At 42.1% G+C, this 22,434-nt stretch overlaps 1 protein-coding gene across 2 annotated transcripts; it reads left to right on the top strand.

The window, feature by feature from the left end:
- The first annotated feature begins 41 nt into the window (after nt 1-41).
- lsr (lipolysis stimulated lipoprotein receptor) lies at nt 42-22,084 on the top strand. 2 transcript variants are annotated; one of them, XM_028581629.1, is made up of 11 exons: nt 42-587; nt 2,258-2,587; nt 5,094-5,213; nt 6,138-6,194; nt 7,350-7,496; nt 9,467-9,664; nt 9,868-9,924; nt 10,552-10,668; nt 10,779-11,076; nt 15,764-16,223; nt 21,316-22,084. In XM_028581629.1, exons 1-11 carry the CDS (start codon nt 548-550, stop codon nt 21,349-21,351), a joined length of 1,860 nt encoding a protein of 619 aa, XP_028437430.1. In that variant the 5' UTR covers nt 42-547; the 3' UTR covers nt 21,352-22,084. The 2 variants fall into 2 exon arrangements, with proteins under 2 accessions (XP_028437430.1, XP_028437431.1); XM_028581630.1 differs by lacking the exon at nt 6,138-6,194 and having other exon boundaries at nt 43-587.
- The last annotated feature ends 350 nt before the right edge of the window (nt 22,085-22,434 follow it).

The raw sequence follows: 22,434 nt of genomic DNA on the forward strand, positions 1-22,434 counted from the left end.
CAGAAACTGGGCCACACACACACACACACACACACACACACACACACACACACACACATTCACTCCCACGAGCTCGCACAAAAAGTTGAACATTGTTCTCTGAAATCGTTATCAGTGTCTGGGTCGTACCAACTAGTGGGTAGATTAAACGTTATTTCTTGGTCAAATGTCTTTCTTAGCGAACAAAAGAATGTTGACAAAGACATGGTTTTGTATTTCAAATGTTTATGCTGCTCTCATTACTCGGTCTTTGGGGTCAAATTAATCACCGTCGACAAAAAAACAACAACCTCAAACTATTTACACACCCCTGTGTTTCGCAACCGTTGTCTGGAAGTTCACCTGTTGGTTGCCAGGCTGACGTATAGGGCGTTCAGGTACTCCCCCTCGCCTAAAACACACGAAGACACAAAATGGAGCTGGAACTACCTGGCTGAGGAAAAGTACAGTTGCGCTCAATAGTATGCATAAGCTCAAGTTTTATTCGCGTGTTTAAGGAAATAAATATAAGATAAGTCGACTGATACCGCGAGGAAAGGGGATTAAAATGTTGTGGACGTTAATCATCGCCGCCTTAATGGCGACAGGTAAGTTGGCCTGTTTTTTTTTATTTTTGCCAAACAGGGTGGGGGCCCTCTTCCGTGAAAAGTCCGTTGATAAATATTCCTAATATAATATAACGTATGCCCGAGTCTTTCTCATTTTGAAACTTGTGTGTGGTATTTTTAGTGTTTTCACAGTTTGTCGATGTTTCTATTTAATCGTTATTTATACAGCTGTATTAAATTGTCTTTTTTTTTTCTTTTTCAAACGACATCTTTGAACAACCTTTTTGACATAGGCTACTTTACTGGAGTATTTTCATTTTATTTTGTACTTCTATATATTTCAGAGGGAAATATTGTACTTTTTACTCCACTACATTCATTTGGCACCAATCCCAAGCGGTCGATCCAAGTTACCTTTTACATAAAAACACATGATATGATGCAGTACTATGTATACAATGTATCTAAAATCGGTTCCACATTGACCAACTACAGTAGTGCATGTCTTTGTTAATGATAAAAACAGAATCATTTGATATTCAATAACATTTTGAAATGAGCCATTTTGCATAATGACTACTTTTTGATTTTCATACTTTTAAGTACATTCTGTATTTAAGTAACATTTTGAATTCAGAACTTTTCCTTTATAATGGAGTCATTTTAGACTATGGTATTCCTACTTGTACATAAGTTCGATCCATAAGTACTCCTTCCATCACTGATAGTTTGTTCTTGTGGATAGCATTATATGTTTTTATGGCAGACCATAAACAAAAAAGAGAATGGGAGATAGTACGTGTCTTGTATGGTTCCTGAAGGGCTTTACATTTCAGATAAACAAATAGCTGGATGAGAGGAAGTTTGAGTCAGAGTGGCCACTCTGGGTGTGTTGAAAATGAAAACAGGCCTCATCTAGTGTAACAGTTCAAAATCACCACAAACTACAGCCTTTAAAGAGTCTCAGAAAACCTCCAATAAGAATCAAGCAACTTGTTATGATAAAATAATGAGGAGTTGCATCTGGTTAGTGTCATATACAATCCCACAGACTATGATTTATGTTCTTTGGTATACTTTTTTTATGGCAGAAACAGTTATGCTATACATGCTATAATGTCTCATGAAAAATGAAAGCGCTAAACACAAATTCACAGTGATATTTTTTATTTTATCAAATGTGGTGTGCTTTTTGAATGTAAAAACTCTTTCTTTTGTAGTTCTTTGTTAATGTTTTCAGGAAAAGTTAATGCTGATTGTGTCCTAGAAACCACACTTGCTCCACATTTTGAGGTGATTTTTAAGATTAGCAATGTGCGAGAGGAAAGTCACAGCAGATAATGTTACTGCAGTCTGCAGCTAAAAAGTGAGCAGCTCCAGTTACATGTCTTGACTATGTATCGGAAGTCTGGCGTAAATTATTCCTCTATTTTCAGAGCGTCTTAAGTACGCATAGTAGTCATACTCTGCTGTAATGGTCAGGCTAAAAAAAAAAAACGAGCATGTCTGCGGTGACTCATCCCTCCCACTCTCAGTGATACTGGCAGTGAGGAAATACTGTTGTCATATACCTGTACCACGCCTTAGGGGTATTGTAGAGTAATTAGTAACATGTACCCAATATTATAAAATGTGAATGACATTTTGATCATAATAATCATCATCCTCTACCAGACTCATCAATTCAAATCTCCAATATTTCTTTCTAGAGTCCACCATGGCCATCTCGGTCCAGTGCCCCACCAAGAGGTACATTGTCATCCTCTTCCAGCCCGTCACCCTCAACTGCAACTACCAGACAACCGCCAGTCAGCCTCCTGTCGTCACGTGGAAGTACAAATCCTATTGCCAGGACCCCATCCAGGCTGCGTTGAATCCCAGCAGTGCAAGCAACATTCTGTCTCAGAACAACCCCAACTACAACCCCAACATCGAGTGTGCCGATAGCCAGAGGACGGTGCGCATAGTAGCCTCCAAGCAAAGCAATTCTGTTACCCTCGGCACGGAGTACCAGGGTCGCAAGATCAGCATCCTAAACAGTGAGTTGGTGAAAACTTACACTTTAAAATCACATTCATATGTATAGTAAAGAATGGGTATGATTTATTTTTTTGACTTGATAGGTAAAAAATATATATATATATATATATATACTGTTTTGATCAATCAATTAATCGTTTAAGTAATTGTTCAAGCAAAGAGAGCCAAATATTTGATCATTTTCATTTCCCAGTTATGACCTTATAGTAAATGAAATATTTCTGAGTTTTTACTGTTGGTCGGACACAACAAGACATTTCAGGAGATCACGTTGGGCTCTAGGAAATTGTAACACACAAATTATTTGATTTGCCGGTTGAACATATTATATTTTACATAGACTTTGGACCAAACATCCTGAGTGAATGTATTTCTATTCTTTGCACCAATTAGTCAATGATAGTAAATCATTTAACCTCTACTCTGTCAGTAACTGTCTCTGTAAATTATGTAATACGCTAGTTTCTTATTACGTAGAGCTTTGTGTGGCTTGTTCCCACTTTCATATCTGTGCGATCAGCTTCTCAAATGTGAATTAGTATAAATATGTCCACGTGGTACTGAAAGCGTGGTTTTCAGGATGGACGCCACATGTGAATCAGGCTGTTGCAGAAATTAAGATTCAACATTTAAAGGTTTATTTGTCTCCTGGTGATATTTTAAACAAGTGCCGTTAAATGTGGGAGTAGCATACTCAAGGAACATAAAAAGAGAAGGAACATCCTGAAACCAGTGGATTCATGACCGGCCTTTTCATGAGCAAGTGTCCTGTTCAAATTATTGTCAGCGGCACACTCTTGCCGGGTTGTTTTTCTGTAATGGACCCCTGCTTTCTACCCTCCTGGGATGTGTACAAATGAGATTTATTTAGAGGGCAGAAATGTGCTGAAGTACTGATATCAGCTTTTAAAACCATAGCCCCCCACCCAGTATAATGTATACTGCCAATGCATGTGAAACATCACTGTTGTTTATATTTGTGGTATTTCTTTTCTTAGTGAATCTGACTGATACTGTTCAGAAAATCAACATTATCTCTTTAGTCCTTTTTCAAAGTGCAGTGTTTTACTGGGCTGCAAAATGTTACCTGTGTCTGAGTAACAACCAAAATAATCTCAATAAAACTCGATCACATGCTGGAATTAATAGAAATGCAATATCACACAAAAAGTACAGTTGTAAGCAAGGTTAATCCATTAACTGAGATGTAACCGTTATCTGTAAGGTAGGCTAGCTAGCTAGCTAGCCTGATCTCCTTTTTGAGGGGATTTGTGGTTTTATTGAGAAAGGCATGATCACCCTAAATAAGATGAGCTAAGATAAGCCTTTATTGTCTCCTGTAGGAGAAATTCGTCTTGGGCATTCGAGAGAAACGAAATGACGACACATTGCGCATGAACACACAATAAACATACAGTTAACCTACATAGAAACATAATCATACATTATCTCATCCAGTGCTTCAATGAACATCTAATAAACCTCACACAATACCCCCCCTACCTTTCCTCACAATCACCGAAGAACAGAAGAGAATCCACAGCACATCCTCCCCCTCACATTGCACTTCATTTTGATAATGATTGCACATTTCCTGTTAACTCATGCTGTGGTCAATAACTTCTGTATTGCACAATGCCCAATTGCATAATACCATATCAAATATAGCATATATAATATTTTATATTTATTTAGATATGATGCAGGAAGAGAAAAGAAAGCCTTGGTGGTGGCCTGGAACATAGGAAGTTTACAGCTCAGACCTTGAAAATGAGCAACAGAATAATGATAAGTTATGAACAGGCATGTATAAAAACTTTAAAGTACTGTATCAGCCGATTTGGGTTGTGATCTGCCTCATTAGGCCCAGAATAAATTGTGCCAGGGCTTACTGTTATTCAAGTTCCTGTGTGGAGGGGCATATTTTCCACTCATGGTGGAGCTTCTAACTGATGTGTCCTCGCAACACACACACACACACACACACACACACACACACACACACACACACACACACACACACACACACACACACACACACACACACACACACACACACACACACACACTGCTTTACATTAATCTGAACAATCTTTGTCTGCTACATGCCAGTTTTTTTTTTTTTTTTTTTTTTTTTATAAATGTTTGTGGGAAACAATATTTTTAAAAGAAAAGTCATTAGGATCTGTGCATCGTTCCTCATTGTTTAATTTATCAAAATAAAGTCAACCTAAGAAAAAACTTTGAGCCCAGCAGTGTTTTCATCACTGATGACAAACATAGTGAGGCTACAATGGAGTTGGATGGCAAAGAGGTCAATGTAGAAGAAAACACACTCAAAAAGGCCAGAAATATTTGCTGACATGAACATTGTTTCTTGTTCGAGATGTCAAAATACTGCAACTTAACAAGAATTATTATCAAATCCCACTGTTATATGATTGTAATAATACTGTAGCCACTTTAAAACAAAAACCAATCCCATGGATCTATTGTTTCTCACAGATGCAGACCTGAATATTGCGCAGACGGCATGGGGCGACAGCGGTGTCTACGTCTGTTCTGTGGTCTCTTCCCAGGACCTTTCAGGAAACGGTGAAGACTATACAGAGCTAATTGTACTCGGTAAGTTGTATTTGTAGGTGTATGTGGTTAGGCAATGTGCTTCTTCTTTTTTGTCGCTATGTTTCCCCTTTTCTTCACTTTCCTCCTCAACAACACACATGATTACACATACAGATTTCAAATGATTTTCAAAAGAGTTCCAAATTCCATTCAAACTTGGCGTGATTTCAGAAGTCACTAAATGAATACTGTGGGCAGATGTATAGTTAACAGAGGCTACTTAGAGGTGTAACCATTCCAAATTTTGCTGTACATTTATTTGTTTCAGAAATAATTACCCAGATAATGTAATGTTTTGCCCAACAAGGCTTTTTTGAAGAACATTTTTTAATCAGTATTGGCAAAACTACGTGGCAATATAGTCATCACTGATTCTTTACTTAGATTTTTTTAAACTAAATTTTTTTTTTTTTGCAAGTGCCAGCAACTAACAATTTAAATAATAATAAAAAAAATATGGTGCTTATGGTGAGCAACAAAAGGTTATTTAATCAGCGGGTTTGTCAGGCAGATTTCATGCCAGAAACATAAGCATGCTCAATTTCTCTGGCTTGAGGCAGCTACAGCCTAGGATGTTTGGAGTTGCTATGGCAACAAATGACAGATGTCTCTTGCATAGCTTTAGCTCAACAGCTAATAATCACTTATATGATTACAATTTGGCATATCTAAGAAAAATCAACAACTACCATCAGCCACCATCATACCACTTAGGTTTTAGCTAATGTAAGCAGTTAATTGCAGTCAAACAAAGAAACCGCAATTACGTCAAACAATTGCAATTAGACAATTATGTTAATAAATGTTACAGGCCTAACTTGCCACAAGCCTGGTTCTGATTAAGTCTTTAGAGTAATTTGTTGTAGCCAGTAAAATTAGACCAATATTACTTTAAGTAATTGTGGCTTTATCTTTCTTTCACAGAGAGAAAGTCAAATACTACTGACCTCCTGCCTGGCATTGACTTACTGGTTATGGAAGGTAGTACAAGCCCCTTGATATAGCTCAGTCATGTTTTAGTCCCACAGTAGAGGTGTATGAGGGAGGTTTCGTTGTAAAGGAAAAGGGAAACATTTCTTACACAACACGCCAGCTGCATTGCTTGAGGTCACTCAGTTTGAATTTAAATAATTTAGGCCGTAGAAGATTGCTGGTAAAGATCATAATCATCACTCACAATTACAGAGTAGAAACTATGACTCATCTTGAGAATAGGGGCCCTGCATACAACATCCTGTTGCAAGTGAAATGTACAAATATAAATGAGACTATTCAAACCCAACTATTCAGCTTATGATGCACTTCAGTTAATTCTCCATCCCCTCCTTATCACTCTCTGTTTCTCTTTCTTTAATATGGCTCAGCTCCCATGTGTGACTTTCTGTAGTCTGTAGCTGCCTGGTTGCAACAAAAGGGCACTCAGCACACATTTTCTTATCAGTGTACAGAGGCAAATAAAGTGACATTTTCTCCCCTCTCTTTGCTGTTTTTGTCTCTTGGCTAAGCTGCATGTGCTGCCTGAATTGACTTGCAGAGTGAAATGCCCCGGGTACAAGGACGAACCAGCTTTACTGGTTTGACAAAACTTGGAAAAATACCCAAACTACCACTGCCAACATGCTTTGTTTGTCTGAACACTCAATTACAGAAGTGAAATCTAAGAGTTGTTTGCAATTATAAACCTAAAGCAGCAGAGCACGGCCTATGCTCAGACCGACACAAACAACTGCTACATTCTGTTTGACTGTTTTCCACAGATGCATTTACATGTCACTACCTGGAGTTTTTCTGTTTAATATTCTAATGATCCTGCATGTGACATAGGATGGGAAGCCGATTCTGAATGGCTTGTTGAATCTCATAATTTCTGATTTGGCAGCCCACAAAAAACTGACGAGGTTGTGTTATTTCACAGTTTGTTTGGTGTTAGGCACTGAAAAAGTGAGTTTTTCATGATAAGTCCTCTTTGAAGTGCAATGTGTAAATCTTCCTCTTGGATAAATATGAACAATTATGAAATTATTTGCTGGGCTTACTGTATGTCCCCTGTTAAAGGAGGAAAAGCATGTGTTGTGGATTAATAATATAAGTCTTTGAGAAAAATGTATCTAATGCACCCCTAATTGTCCCACACAGACTGGCTCCTGGTAGTTTTGGTGGTTATGGGCTTCCTGTTGCTGCTGCTCCTGATCGGGATCTGCTGGTGCCAGTGCTGTCCACACAGCTGTTGTTGCTATATCAGCTGCCCCTGCTGCCCTGAGCGCTGCTGCTGCCCACGAGCATGTGAGTACCAAATGGAAAGCCAATGAAATTGTACTTGTTGTCTTTCTTTTACTGCATGTAACCTAGAGCTGGCTATTGAACCTACATTTTTGGACTAAAATGTAGGGCTGGGCATCGTTCAGAATCTTTCGATCCGGTGCCAATTTCGATACCTCAGTTTCGATGCCGGTTCCTTAACAATACTTTTTTCGATACCAAATGTTTTAAAATCCATTTCAACATCAACAAAAATACATTAAACACAAAAAAATTATTTTCCACCTTAATTGTGAATCAAAACAGTTAACAAAATTAACACTGCTCACTCAGAGTAACATTAATAACACTGGTTGTGCTTTTGGATAGGGGTGCGCCAGTCAGACACTCAGGATTGGTATCAATCTGAACTTGGCCAAAATAAAAAAGAAAAGAGAAACCTTTTTGCCACAACATGAGCATATTATAAATTATAATTAAATAAACAAATGACATTGTTTACAGGCTAATATTGAACTAAATAAAATGCTAAGGAATGTAAACTACAAAGACTTTTTAGTGCAAACTGCATAATGAGACAAACCTTAAACAATAAATTTGGTGACTCCCCTGTTGTCAACATTGAACTAATGAAGAACTAACTTAAATGCAAAGCAATGTAATTCAATTGCCTTGTTGCTGAAAGGTACTGTAATGACGTTGCCAGTCAGTTGTCAGTCAGTCATCAGGGCACTAAAACCACTGTTGTTGTCTGCTTGTCTCACAGGAAGTGAACGTCAACAGCACCGCGATAATATCATATCGCAGCAAGCGCTGTCTGTGTAACGTTTTGAAAAACTGTAACCATACTTGAAACCACTTTATCGGCATTGTCAGGACTCACTGTGACTTTGACAACAAAAGTGTGTGTGTGTGTGTGTGTGTGTGTGTGTGTGTGTGTGTGTGTGTGTGTGTGTGTGTGTGTGTGTGTGTGTGTGTGTGTGTGTGTGTGTGTGTGTGTGTGTGTGTGTGTGTGTGTGTGTGTGTGTGTGTGTGAGAGAGAGCTTGCAAGCTTGCGCTCAGACGCTTTTGGAATCAAGATTTGGCACCGAAAGATAAATAATGGAGGGAGAAAAAGGGGTCCAAGAAAAAACAAATCAAAACACATTCTAACTTCTGAAATACTAATCAAGTCTGAAAAGGCTTTAAATGTCTATGTCTTTCGGTAATATGCACCCACACCTGTCGATCAAAGCTCTGGTTAATTGATTACATTTAACAAAAATGAAACTCTTACAACTGCACAAAATGTGGCTCCTAAAGTATGAAATAATTGTTTTGCTATCAGTACTAAAACTGCGGTATGATACTGTCACAAGTATTAAAAAATGTCAAACTATACCCAGTTCTAATGTAAAATTAATTCATAAATCTTTCTGGACTTATTCACATCATGTACTGTAGTACTGTACTTTGTGGGTTTTTATATGCAAAGTAAACAAATGTAAAACACATACTCGGAATGTACCTACATTTCACAGCTTACTTTGGATTGTTTTAGCAAAATTGTGGTGTGTGTGTGTGTGTGTGTGTGTGTGTGTGTGTGTATATTTATTGTGGTTAGCTGTACTGTACATGCTCTATAGTGTGCAAGGTAGATACAGCACAAACCAAAGAGTTCCCAAAGATTATACTCCATGAAACAATCTCAAATTTATTTAAGCAATGTATATTTGCCTTTATTATTGAGAGTTAGATCTAACTCCCAACAAGAAATAAACAATTAAGCATATTTGCTGAACAGGGCTTACCGCAGCAGAGGTGAGGTTGTCAGTGTCCCCCCTCCCGCCACCCCCTTTAAACTTTCTTTAAGTCTACTCTTAAATTCCATTGGCCTTCAGCAGTTGCTGTGTTAGTTTCTGTCCCTGCAAACAAATACTTATGACATGTTTCTGCTGTTTCACACAGTCATGTTTTCTTTCCACTTTGAGCAACTGTTGTCCATTATGTTGCAGTGTACGAGGCAGGAAAAGCAGTGAAGAAAGGGGTTATGCCAATGAGTCAATATGCTCCCACCCTCTATGCTCCCAGTATGTATGCCCAGCCAGCATACGGTGGCCAGCCTGGTATGCCTCTGCTTCCTCTACCAAACGGAGCTGGACCCCTACCTCCCCAGAACGGCTACGGTCGGGATTATGATGGTGCTAGCTCTGGTGAGTTTTTTTTCCAGTCCTGATTCAAAGGTCAACTGATTAATCATTCCTGTAGCAGTTCTTGTGTGTTCAACTTGTGTGGCCAGCAGTAACTGAAAATATGAATTTTATAATTACCTCTAATCCCCTCCCTAATATGTTTTAATGTTGAGCTTTGTTGAATTTGCTTTGTTGTTTAAATTTGCTGTGTTGTGTCTGTGCAGTTGGACAGGGCTCCCAGGTGCCTCTGCTGCGTGACCAAGACGGGGGAGGGGACCACAGTAAGTAAAATGAGAAGAAGAAAAAACTCTTTCAGTGGTTCTAGCCTTGCCCCCACTAAACCTGCCAATGTAGGGATGTTTTCACACTTCAAAAAGTACATTTGAAAGATATGTTTCCACTGTGGTTTCTCACCAGTAGAGTTCTTGAAGTGAGTTGCCACCCGATTGTTGGAAACAAAGAAATAAGAAGCATTTGATATTTTATCTTTTGATTGATTGAAAGTTTGTGCAGGACTCTTTTGAATTACACTAGTTTGTCTACTCATATTAGTGGTTGGGTGTGATTTAAATGAGTATTATATTTTATCCTTTAGTTAGTGCTTTATTTACTGTACTCTGCTGTGTTTTGTCTTCCCCTGCCTGCTAATGTTGGCAGCATGCTCTACTTTGCTACTGCCGGCGCTATAGTGCCATCATTCAGATCAGTCAGTCAGACTTACAATCGGAATCCATAGATACCCAATGTAAAAGGACTCAGATCCTGACCAAGCCCAATACTAATACATTTAAAGGGGGCTCTGACTCCGGTGTGCAGGGCTTTCCTTGGACTGACTGTTATGTTCAAGCACAGTGAGCCAGTGTATTTGCATGATGCTGAAATCTGACTTCCTGTCTTCTTCCCTTCAGCTCGCAGTGGGTATCGCATCCAGGTGGACCCCGATGGGAACGCCACACGTGCCATTTATTACATGGAGAGGGAGCTGGCCAACATGGACCCATCCAGACCTGGCAACTACAACCGCTGTAAGTGACTGATCACTTCCTGCTATTCTGGCTTTAGTTTGCCTATTCTTTACCCACACACCATTTTATTTCCTCTTTTGTACTTACCATCTCTGTTTTTCCCACCTCAGTAGATAATATGACTGAAGTCAGTTCCCTGCACGATAGCGTGGAGGCTCGAGGCCGTGGGGGGCGCTCCCAGCCGCCACATCTGCCCACGGTCCATGACCGAGATGAAGCCATGAGCACCATCAGCAGTGTTTCCCAGCAAGGCCACCGCCGTGATGACTACCCGCGCCATGGTGGTGGGAACATGGAGAATCGTGTACGTGCCCGCTCCATGGACAACCTTGATGACATCGGACGGCGCTACGGCCGAGATGACTACCCACCACAACGCTTCCCAGATGAGCCCAGAGGCAGGAGAGGGTGAGTCTTATTTCTCTGGCCATTTCACCAATATCTACCCATTTAGCAGTGGCAGTGTGTTATTAGTCACCAGTGAGGGCTACAGGCTCAGTGCCTTACACAGTAACAGGATTGTTGTCTAGCTTGGTGCACTAAGCTTTGACTCAACACTACTACTAGCACTATGATCCTTAAAAACAAAACATTTTAAGTTTAGTTTAAGTTTTGCATGCTCCTTTTTGGTTATGTTGTTGCAATATGATCATCTGGACCAGTTAAGCTAGCAATGGCTGATATTAGACCAAATGTAATACTTAATTCACACTTGAGAGAACTTGTATCCACTTTATTTAACTCTTAATAAATACTGCAATTATTGAGAGAAATACAAACGGTCTTCCTTGTGTGGGCTCTTGATTGGCTTCTCAGCTAATCATTCATGAATCCTATTGTTTGTTTTTTCTTGCTGGGGTTAGGGTGCAGCCTTAGCCTAGAAATCTTGACGCACCCTAGCGGCAGCAAATTTAATTTGGAGCCAGGGGGTTCTAGGCACTCTCTGTTGACTTGCGAGCTGGAAAAACCAAACTCTAGTCAGGCCAATCACATCGTGTATATAGTCAGTGGGCGGGCTGCTGCTGGGAACAGCGGTCTTCTGGAAGACTTTACTTTACTTGGAGTTAAGATTTTCTTTGAAAAAAGAACAGCACTGAAATCATTGTTAAAGAAAAAGGAAGATATGTTCAGAGTTTTGCTGACTGGATAAGGCAAAAGTTTAATCTATCAACTAGCTTCACTACCTTCTTCGTTGCTCTGCCTGGTTGTAGCGCTATCCTATTGTGTGCAGTAGGGCTGTCCTCGACTAAAGAAATTCTTAGTCGACTAAGACCAAAACGACTGATTAGTCGACTAATCGACTAAGAGGTGGCAGCCCTAGTGTGCAGAGAGAATTTGAAAGACAACCGTTTATCCCGCCCCTCGGATTGAGCCCTGCCAAAGGTGTGTTCCCAGACCCAACATCTTGATGTGGGTCAGGCTAGTGCAGCCTTATTTATTAAATGAATGTGGGATCAGGAGGAAGCTAGTGGAATTTGTGTTTTGCATGGCGGGGATGGCCTCTATTAGGAGAGATAATACAAAATAGATTAATTTTTGCGGTTAATTTCTTTTCTTATTATTTACAAAATGCATATAAATTAAAATGATTAATTTGCTCATTTCAAATATTTAAATTTTTTAAAATTTAAGTTGATGGTGGCCTCTATTGGCTGGCCGCTGCCATTTAGAACATGAGTGATTAAGTGTACAGCAAGTGAGTCCGTAAGATGCAACAACTAGTCACAGATCCCCCAGGTGTGTGTGTGTGTGTGTGTGTGTGTACCCGTTTTACTATATTCGTGGGGTCCAAAAACCGGGGACTACAGTATACTTGTGGGGTCTGCACAGCCTCGTGGGGACCAAAATGCTGGTCTCCACGAGATTAAAGGGCTGTTTGAGGGTTAAGACTTGGTTTTAGGATTAGGGTTAGAATTAGGTTATGGTTAGGGTGAGGGTAAGGGTTAAGGTTAGGCATTTAGTTGTGATGGTTAAGGTTAGGGTAAGGGGCTAGGGAATGCATTATGTCAATGACAAGTCCCCACAAAGATAGTAATACAGGTGTGTGTGTGTGTGTGTGTGTGTGTGTGTGTGTGTGTGTGTGTGTGTGTGTGTGTGTGTGTGTGTGTGTGTGTGTGTGTGTGTGTGTGTGTGTGTGTGTGTGTGTGTGTGTGTGTGTGTGTGTGTGTGTGTGTGTGTGTGTGTGTGTGTGTAAAATGTCCCTCTCAGTTCATATCTTGGTTCCTATTCTATGAAAAAATAAATGTAACTGCTCCTTATCGCAAATATTTGCTTGTAATAGGTAAATCATATTTGTATTGGTAGCCACCTCAAATATCCAGTATCATTTGGGCAGATGATAGACTATATAATAATATAGATGCAGCTTAGAGTACAGGTTATTCATTACTAGTTATTTGAAACGTTGAAAACAATACCCTGCACTTATTTTTTATTTTACTTTACTCATGTATGTATGAATGTATATTTTATAATACTATGTGTCTATATATATATATATATAGTATATTATATATCCCACATCTTAAGGCCCGGACACATACAGTAGAGCCGATAATCGTCTGTTGGCCAGTCTGGCGAGGTCAGTGACTCGAGTCTGTCCGGTGTGTTCTGTGCCGTCGTCCGTCCGAGGGGTTGTTGTCCTTCATTTTGGCCGATTTGACGTGTATAATCGGCGGGGCGGGCACTGTCGGTAGTCGGACTCAAATGACCCATCCGATTGGTAGAGTGCTAACCCGGAAATGGGGAACGGAATGAACTCAAAATCTAACGAAAATCTTTTAAACTGACCTTTGTTGAGCTGAAATGAAGACGGATTCAGCAACTGCATGGCCTATTTCTCGCTTAAAATGTTTTCAGAAACATGTTTCAGTGAACTATTTTAGTACAATATGAGATTATATTCTGAACAAGCCGCCATGTCTGTCTTTTGAATTTCTGGAGAAAACAGACCCACGTGACGCGTTCGTCCAATCAGCTGTCGGTTTCATTTTTTGGGCAACAATACAGATTAGCGCCGCCTGCTGTTATGGAGACGTATTACGTCTCGTCTCTTCGGTGTGTTCTGAGGCATTTTTTTGACCAACTCTGGGAGACTGATCAGTCCAACTGCCTTTTCTGCTGACGGTTGGCCGTCTGGTTGGTGTGTAAGCAGCTTTAGTGATCCGGTGCAGAAGTCCATGGCCAGCAGCTCAGTATTTATCTTATTTATCATATCTCTATTGTTATGTTTTTATTCTTATTTATGTCCTTATCTCTTACTTTTACCTGTACTTCTCCTGTGTTACATTCACACTGCAGTTGCTGCTTAGACACCTGAATCTCCCTACGGGGATAATAAAGGTTTATCTTATCTTATTTATGCTATGAATGTATATATAATATATTTAGAGTAGGTGTATATTGTTTTCGCGAAGTATATTGCGATCTGGACCACAGGAATTCGAATTGTCTCATCTTTTCTCAGATTTCCCAGAACAGCATAAACGATGTCTTAGTATGAGTGTGTGAACTCTGGGTGTGGGGCTTGCCAGATTTCACAATGTATCAGACAAGACACAGGTGCTTTCCCTATAGCATCGGTGTAATAACAACACCACATTTTATTTTATTTTTTTCTGTGATATTGATCCCACCATGGGGAGCAGAGCATTCAGTTGATCTGCTCCGTCTCTGGAATTAACTCAGAAACATTGATTCATTCCCCCATTTCAAATTGCAACTCAAAACACATCTGTTTAAATCTGCCTATTCCACTTGATGTCAATTGCTCTACCTCTTTCTGTTGTTTCTTTATTTTTATTTTTTGCTGCTTTTAAATGTCTTATGTATCCCTGTACGGTGTCCTTGAGTGCCGAGAAAGGCGCTTTTTAAATAAAGTTTATTATTATTATTATTATTATTATTATTATTATTATTATTATTATTATTATTATACCTTACCTACCTAACTGCTCTAGTTGAGTAAAATTTAGAAACCAATTTAGATTAGATAAGTATACAGCGGATGATTATGAGAAGTTTCACAATGATTTTACTTCTCTTTTTCCCTTCAGCTATTTATTATGTCCATATACAAGCAGTATAGTTATGGATTCAACAGATTATTAAAAACGTTTAAAAAAAACAAATTACTTACTGCAAGTTGAATTTAAAGAGAGACATATGGCAATAAAGAGCAATATTTATATATTGTTAATAGTCCGTATTGGATGATACCAAAGCTGACACTTCTTGATTTTTTATTTTTATTATTTTATTATTATTTTCAATAAGGCTTAAATTCTGTTTATAGTTTGAACCCATTCTTCCATTGTTAAATGTGATTCACCAAAAATGTGAAAGTGTAACCTTCACTAAGGAAAGTGTAAAAAAAAAAAAAAAAAAAAAAAAATAGAGGGGGATTTCAATTCCACCAATATTAGAACCACCAAGTCAGTGGTCTGGGTGGGGCTCCCCAAACTAAAATGTGACAACAACATACTGGGAGTTTCGGTGGTTTAACGGCTGCCTACTAGATGTCAAAAATATTACAGGTTCAGCAGAGTTCAATTTAAATGGCCAGTCTCCTCCTGGGACTACTTTGTCTTGGGTGTGATATATTTTCTGTATTTGCATTTTTCCAAGTATGCTCGCTTACTTCAAAATTATTCAACTTCCTTAAACTTTTCTGTTGCCTTTTTAAAGCATAATCTGTGTTGTCTGCGACTTTACGGTGGACATGTATATTGGCCCGGATATTTAAAACTGCTGACCGAATTTTTATAGAGGATCTGCGGATTGTCAAAGGTTGTAATTTGTCAATTGTCTTGTGTATTGCTAGATAAGAAACCAATATCGAAATGATCTGAAAACTATAAATCTCACCCTGTGTAGAGTTGCACTGACTTTAGCCTGCACATGTTTGACAATGTAGCTGAAACTTCAGATGCAGTCCAGTAAGGTGACTGCTACAAGACATAGCAACCGGGTCCTCGGCCGTGGTTTAAACTGGAACTGAGGACACAACCGTGAGCTGATCTACTGACGGAATGGAGTAACAGCCCCAGTATGTCCCTGCTTCCTCTCAGTGTGTGCTGCTTTATCGTCTCTTTAGCTCGGATGATGGGTGGAGCAGTAGCGCCCGCAGCGGAAACGATCGCGACTTTGACGACCGCAGGCGTCGCGACTACTCCCCCGATGATCGTCGGAGAGGAGACGGAGGGGGTCTCCCAGGGAGACGCAGCCGCAGCCGTGACGATCTGATGGACCTGGAGAGGGATCGCCGGCCGGGCGCCGATGCCAGGGGCAGGCGAGACGATTATGATGACAGCTTCCTGCGAGAAGCCTTGGAGAAGAAGAAGATGGGCGAGCAGCAGAGGGCGCGCAGCCGCGAGCGCCTGGACAGCGAGAGCGACGGCTCGGATCGTGGGAGGGCGCCACGTGGGCCCCCACCGCTTCCTCAGATCCCGCCCTCTGGACACCCTGGTCGCCGTGACGACTACCCACCTCCTCCACCTCCACCGTACAGTGAAGATGGAAGCGTTTCATCTTCCAAGAAAAGCAACCTCCGCAAGGTTAGTAACCGCAAACCGCTATACAGTTATCAACACACACTGAGATGTTTCAGAGTGACTTAAAAGAAAAGTTCAAGATCAGGTCTGTCGTATAGCAACAGTCATATTAACACTGAAACAAGTTTAGTTTTGCTCGATGTATTCATTCCTCCTGTTGATACTGGACTAAAGGATGATAATGCAGTTTCAATTAAAGTGATTTAAAAAAAAGTCTGAATTGGTAAAATTCAGTGGATGTCTTCTAAAAACATTAGTATGAAATTCCCTCTCTGTGTTTCCCTGTTGAGCTGAAGTAGACGGACGGTAACAAAAATAAGAAATTTTGTACTAAACGACTGCAACTTTGAAAGATATCTACTTGATTTGAATAACATGTACAGCTGAACCCTAATATTAGCTTCAGACAAGCCTTTGAATTCATTTTTAGCATGGAGGGAGGGCTGTGGATTTGTCCGCCACCACTTAGAATTAGAAAGGGCTCTCTTAATGAAGTATGAACCGGAGGAGTTATTACAGCAAGCCAAATCTGTTGATATGGGCACCTGACTATTGTTTCAAGACAGACTTAAAAAATGATGAACCTATGAATGAGCGTCAAGTCTATGACACAGACATTTTTATGAAAAATTTAAAATGTTATGATTATTAGAGATGGCCCAATACCATTTTTTGCTTCCCGATACTGATTACCGAGTACTGATCCGATACCAGCGTGTCATATATTTTATTATGTTTTAACAGCTGTATACTACTATCCCTGTATGGATGTGATATGATTTCTATCTTTGTTGTCGGTCTGGCTCAGGTTAAACTCTTTGTGAAACACGAACAAACACAAACAATGAATGCCCCAGAACTTTCTTTTATGATGCAGTTTGACAGTCAGAACGGTAAAATAACCTAAATAAACTACTTTAACGTAGACTTTCTTTAGGGCTTTATTACGTGGTATCGGATCGGTGCATAAACTCCAGTACTTCCCGATACCGACACCAGCGTTTTAGGCAGTATCGGAGCCGATACCGATACTGGTAGGGGTATCGGACCATCTCTTATTATTATGATCACTTCTCCGTGAACCATCACCTTATCGTGGTGGAGAGGTTTGTGTGTCTCTGTGAACCTGAGGGCTGTGTTGTCTGGAGCTTTGTGCTCCTGGTAGGGTCTCCCAAGGCAAAGTGGTCTCAGGTGAGGGGCCAGACAAAGAATGGTTCAAAAACCCCAATGAAGAAGCAAGGTAGAGATGGAGTGACCCTGCCCGGAGGAAGCCGGGGCCCCGTCTGGAGCCAGGCCCAGGCGGCGGGCTCGTCGGCGAGCGCCTGGTGGCGGGTTTGCCACGGAGCCCGGCCGGGCACAGCCCGAACAAGCTACGTGGCTCCCATCTCTCCAGCCCATGGGCCCACCACCTGTGGGAGGAACCGTTGGGGTCGGGTGCGATGCCACATGGGTGGCAGTGAAGGTCAGGGGCCTCGACGGACCAGACCCGGGCGGCAGGCGCTGGCTCTGGGGACGTGGAACGTCACCTCTCTGTGGGGAAGGAGCCGGAACTGGTGCGGGAGGTGGGGCCACGGTTAGATCTGGTGGGGCTTACCTCACGCACAGTCTCGGTTCTGGAACCATACTCCTGGATAGGGGTTGGACTCTTTTCTTCTCCGGAGTTGCCCAGGGTGTGAGGCGCGGGCGGGTGTGGGGATACTCACAAGCCCCGGCTGGCGCGCTGTGTTGGAGTTTACCCGGTGGACGAGAGGGTCGCCTCCCCACGCCTGCGGGTTGTGGGGGAAAACTCTGACTGTTGTTTGTGCATATGCACCAAACAGGAGTTCGGAGTATTCGGCCTTCTTGGAGACCTTGACTGGAGTCCTGCATGGGGCTCCAGTGGGGGACTCCATTGTTCTGCTGGGGGACTTCAACGCACACGTGGGCAATGATGGAGACACCTGGAGGCGTGATTGGGAGGAACGGCCTCCCTGATCTAAACCAGAGTGGTTGTTGTTGGACTTCTGTGCTAGTCATGGATTGTCTATAACGAACACCATGTTCGAACATAGGGATGCTCATAAGTGTACCTGGTACCAGAGCACCCTAGGCCGAAGGTCAATGATCGATTTCATAATCGTTTCATCTGATCTGAGGCCGTATGTTTTGGACACTCGGGTGAAGAGAGGGGCAGAGCTGTCAACCGATCACCATCTGGTGGTGAGTTGGGTCAGGGGGTGGGGGAAGACTCTGGACAGACCTGGTAAGCCCAAACGTGTAGTGCGGGTAAATTGGGAGCGTCTGGAGGAGGCCCCTGTCCGACAGACTTTCAACTCACACCTCCGGGCGGAGCTTTTCTTGCATCCCTGTGGAGGCTGGGGGCATTGAACCCAGTGGACAATGTTCAAAGTTTCCATAGCTGAAGCTGCGGCGAGGAGCTGTGGTCTTAGGGTCTTAGGTGCCTCAAGGGGCGGTAACCCACGAACACCGTGGTGGACACCGGTGGTCAGGGAAGCCGTCCGACTGAAGGAGTCTTTCCGGGATATGTTATCCCGGAGGACTCCGGAGGCAGTTGCAGGGTACCGAAGGGCCCGAAGGGCTGCAGCCTCTGCCGTGAAAGAGGCAAAGCAGCGGGTGTGGGAGAAGTTTGGAGAAGATATGGAGAAGGACTTTCGGTCGGCACCAAAGTGCTTCTGGAAAACTGTTCGCCACCTCAGGAGGGGAAGGGGAACCATCCAAGCTGTGTACAGTAAGGATGGGACACTGTTGACCTCAAATGAGGAGGTAATAGGGCGGTGGAAGGAGCACTTTGAGGAACTCCTGAATCCGACTAATACGCCCTCTATGTTAGAGGCAGAGCTGGAGGATAACGGGGGATTGTCGTCGATTTCCCAGGCGGAAGTCACTGATGTAGTCAAACAACTACACAGTTGAAAAGCCCCGGGGATTGATGAGATCCATCCAGAAATGCTCAAGGCTCTGGGTGTGGAGGGGCTGTCCTGGTTGACACGCCTCTTCAACATTGCGTGGAAGTCTGGGATGGTGCCAAAGGAGTGGCAGACTGGGGTGGTGGTTCCCCTTTTAAAAAGGGGGACCAGAGGGTGTGTGCCAATTATAGGGGTATCACACTTCTCAGCCTCCCTGGTAAAGTCTACTCCAAGGTGCTGGAAAGGAGGGTTCGGCCGATAGTCGAACCTCGGGTTGAGGAGGAACAATGCGGATTCCGTCCTGGTCGTGGAACAACGGACCAGCTCTTCACTCTCGCAAGGATCCTGGAGGGAGCCTGGGAGTATGCCCAACCGGGTCTACATGTGTTTTGTGGATTTGGAGAAGGCGTATGACCGGGTCCCCCGGGAGATACTGTGGGAGGTGCTGGGGAGTATGGGGTGAGGGGGTCTCTACTCAGGGCCATCCAATCTCTGTATGACCAAAGTGAGAGCTGTGTCCGGGTTCTCGGTAGTAAGTCGGACTCGTTTCAGGTGAGGGTTGGCCTCCGCCAGGGCTGCGCTTTGTCACCAATCCTGTTTGTAATATTTATGGACAGGATATCGAGGCGTAGTCGGGGTGGGGAGGGGTTGCAGTTTGGTGGGCTGGGGATCTCATCGCTGCTCTTTGCAGATGATGTGGTCCTGATGGCATCATCGGCCTGCGACCTTCAGCACTCACTGGATCGGTTCGCAACCGAGTGTGAAGCGGTTGGGATGAGGATCAGCACCTCTAAATCGGAGGCCATGGTTCTCAGCAGGAAACCGATGGAATGCCTTCTCCAGGTAGGGAATGAGTCCTTACCCCAAGTGAAGGAGTTCAAGTACCTTGGGGTTTTGTTCGCGAGTGAGGGGACAATGGAGCGGGAGATTGGTCGGAGAATTGGCGCAGCGGGTGCGGTATTGCATTCAATCTATCGCACCGTTGTGACGAAAAAAGAGAGCTGAGCCAGAAGGCAAAGCTCTCGATCTACCGGTCAGTTTTCGTTCCTACCCTCACCTATGGTCATGAAGGCTGGGTCATGACCGAAAGAACGAGATCCAGGGTACAAGCGGCGAAATGGGTTTCCTCAGGAGGGTGGCTGGCGTCTCCCTTAGAGATAGGGTGAGAAGCTCAGTCATCCGTGAGGAGCTCGGAGAGAGCCGCTGCCCTTTGCGTCGAAAGGAGCCAGTTGAGGTGGTTCGGGCATCTGGTAAGGATGCCCCCTGGGCGCCTCCCTAGGGAGGTGTTCCAGGCACGTCCAGCTGGGAGGAGGCCTCGGGGAAGACCCAGGACTAGGTGGAGGGATTATATCTCCAACCTGGCCTGGGAACGCCTCGGGATCCCCCAGTCGGAGCTGGTTAATGTGGCTCGGGAAAGGGAAGTTTGGGGTCCCCTGCTGGAGCTGCTCCCCCCGCGACCCGACACCGGATAAGCGGACGAAGATGGATGGATGGATGAAAGTTAGGACTTCTGTGATGGGACAGACTGTGAGGAAGCCACGTTATTTCTTTAGCCGTGAGATTAAAGGATAAGTGTGGTTCTATATTTTTCTTATTGTAGACCAATCCGATGAAAAAACAATGAATTGATTTTTACTAACAACTATTACCTGTGCAGCTGAAGCATTATAAAGATTATTTCTCTGTGCTATAAAGCAAACACATCAATGAGCCACACCGTTACACTGGCTGACATGTTCCTTCGTTATCATGAACATTGGGCACTGTAGTTTATTTAGTCAATTTGTGAATCGCATCCATCGACCTGCTGCTGTAAGTACTCAAGGGCGCACCAAAGGTGTATAGAAAACAGTGCCCAACAGTGCACTTTTTACTCATGTTTGAGTACTTTTTACTCATGTTTGAGTAATGTTTGTCAAAAACTATAGCTGTTTTATTTTAGGAAATTGAAATGATGTATTTGTCACCCTTCTCAAAAGATTGAGAGATTGACTAATGCTTTATTTATTGTTGGTCTTTTTACTGAATTTGTTGACAATAAGAAACATATGTTTTATACATATGATATATATAATATCACCAGCCTATTCTTGAAGTCTTATTCAGGCATCTAAAGTGTGATTAAATTAGGATTTATGTTTTTTCCCCAGTTTATATGTCAAGTTGACATGACTTTTCTTGCTTTGCAGAACGGAGCAGTGAGTCGGGAGAGCCTGGTGGTGTGAAACCAGCCATGATGTGAGCAACCTGTAGCTCTGGACCAGTTGATTTTCTAAATCTGTAAATATTAGTCACACTGCTGATTCACTGCGCTGATTTTTATATTTCATAATTTACAGTAAACTTATCACAAATTGATGCTGAATGTGTATGTATACTTTTCTAAACTGGGAAGAGGTGCATAGATGAAATGTTACGTGCCTTTTCATGTATAAAACATTGTGGCTGCCACAAGTGCCTTTTTAAGAGTGTACAGAATTTTACTTGTAGACGTGAAAGTCAAGTTGATAAATAATTCACTGTAAAGGTGTTTTACATCTTGACGAGTAAACATGTTCCGATCGGTTTCAACTTTCTTGTAGTTTCAGTTAGCTGATACAAGTAATGATGTAGATTTGCAGGGGTCTGTAGATTTTTCTGGCTTTTTACTTTGTTTTTATAACAAAAAACTGTGTAAATTTAAAGGAATTTATTTTATATCTGCTTTTTGCTTTTAGTTGTGTTTGAGTTTACTCAATGTATTTAGAAACCTGGTGAACAAAACAGTCTTGGTTAGAATTTGTCTTTAAGTACTCTCATTTCATGTTATGGTTTCTTTTTCTTTCTTTTTTTTTACACAAGATTTCAGTTTTAACTTGCAGTATGTTGTACAGCTAATACACTTTGAAACCGCAAATGTTTATTGTGATGTGATGAAACCTAATTTTACAATAAATATCTCTATTGCCAGGCCATTTATTTGACTTGCAGAGTTTTGCCACTAGATGACACCATCGTGTTAGTCTGTAGTTTAATGACACAGTAGATGCGATTCTCTGGATCTTGGGACATGGTATTCTCAAAAGTTGTACATTTGTTGCTGCTGGATGTGGAACAGCACAATGTTTAAGACTAAAAACAACTTTCTTCATGACTTGGACACTGAGTAAGTTCTGATTGTTTATTATGTGACGGTCACTACTTAATTAAGTATTTCTGGTCCTCTGATTTTGTCTGTTGCCAGACCCTTGACAAACATGATACAACGATTCACTACTTAAAAGTTGCAGTGGAAGTAGCCCCTAAGTTTGCCGTCAGTGTTGGCACAA

The sequence above is a fragment of the Perca flavescens genome, chromosome 6 (assembly GCF_004354835.1).
Source record: "Perca flavescens isolate YP-PL-M2 chromosome 6, PFLA_1.0, whole genome shotgun sequence".
Taxonomy (NCBI): Eukaryota; Metazoa; Chordata; class Actinopteri; order Perciformes; family Percidae; genus Perca; species Perca flavescens.

What these genes read in the sequence shown, in the direction of transcription:
- lsr (XM_028581629.1), top strand. Translation starts at nt 548, where the DNA reads ATGTTGTGGACGTTAATCATCGCCGCCTTAATGGCGACAG. An exon ending in CGCCGCCTTAATGGCGACAG is followed by an intron (nt 588 to 2,257) that starts GTAAGTTGGCCT and finishes ATTTCTTTCTAG; the next exon opens with AGTCCACCATGGCCATCTCG. An exon ending in CAAGATCAGCATCCTAAACA is followed by an intron (nt 2,588 to 5,093) that starts GTGAGTTGGTGA and finishes TGTTTCTCACAG; the next exon opens with ATGCAGACCTGAATATTGCG.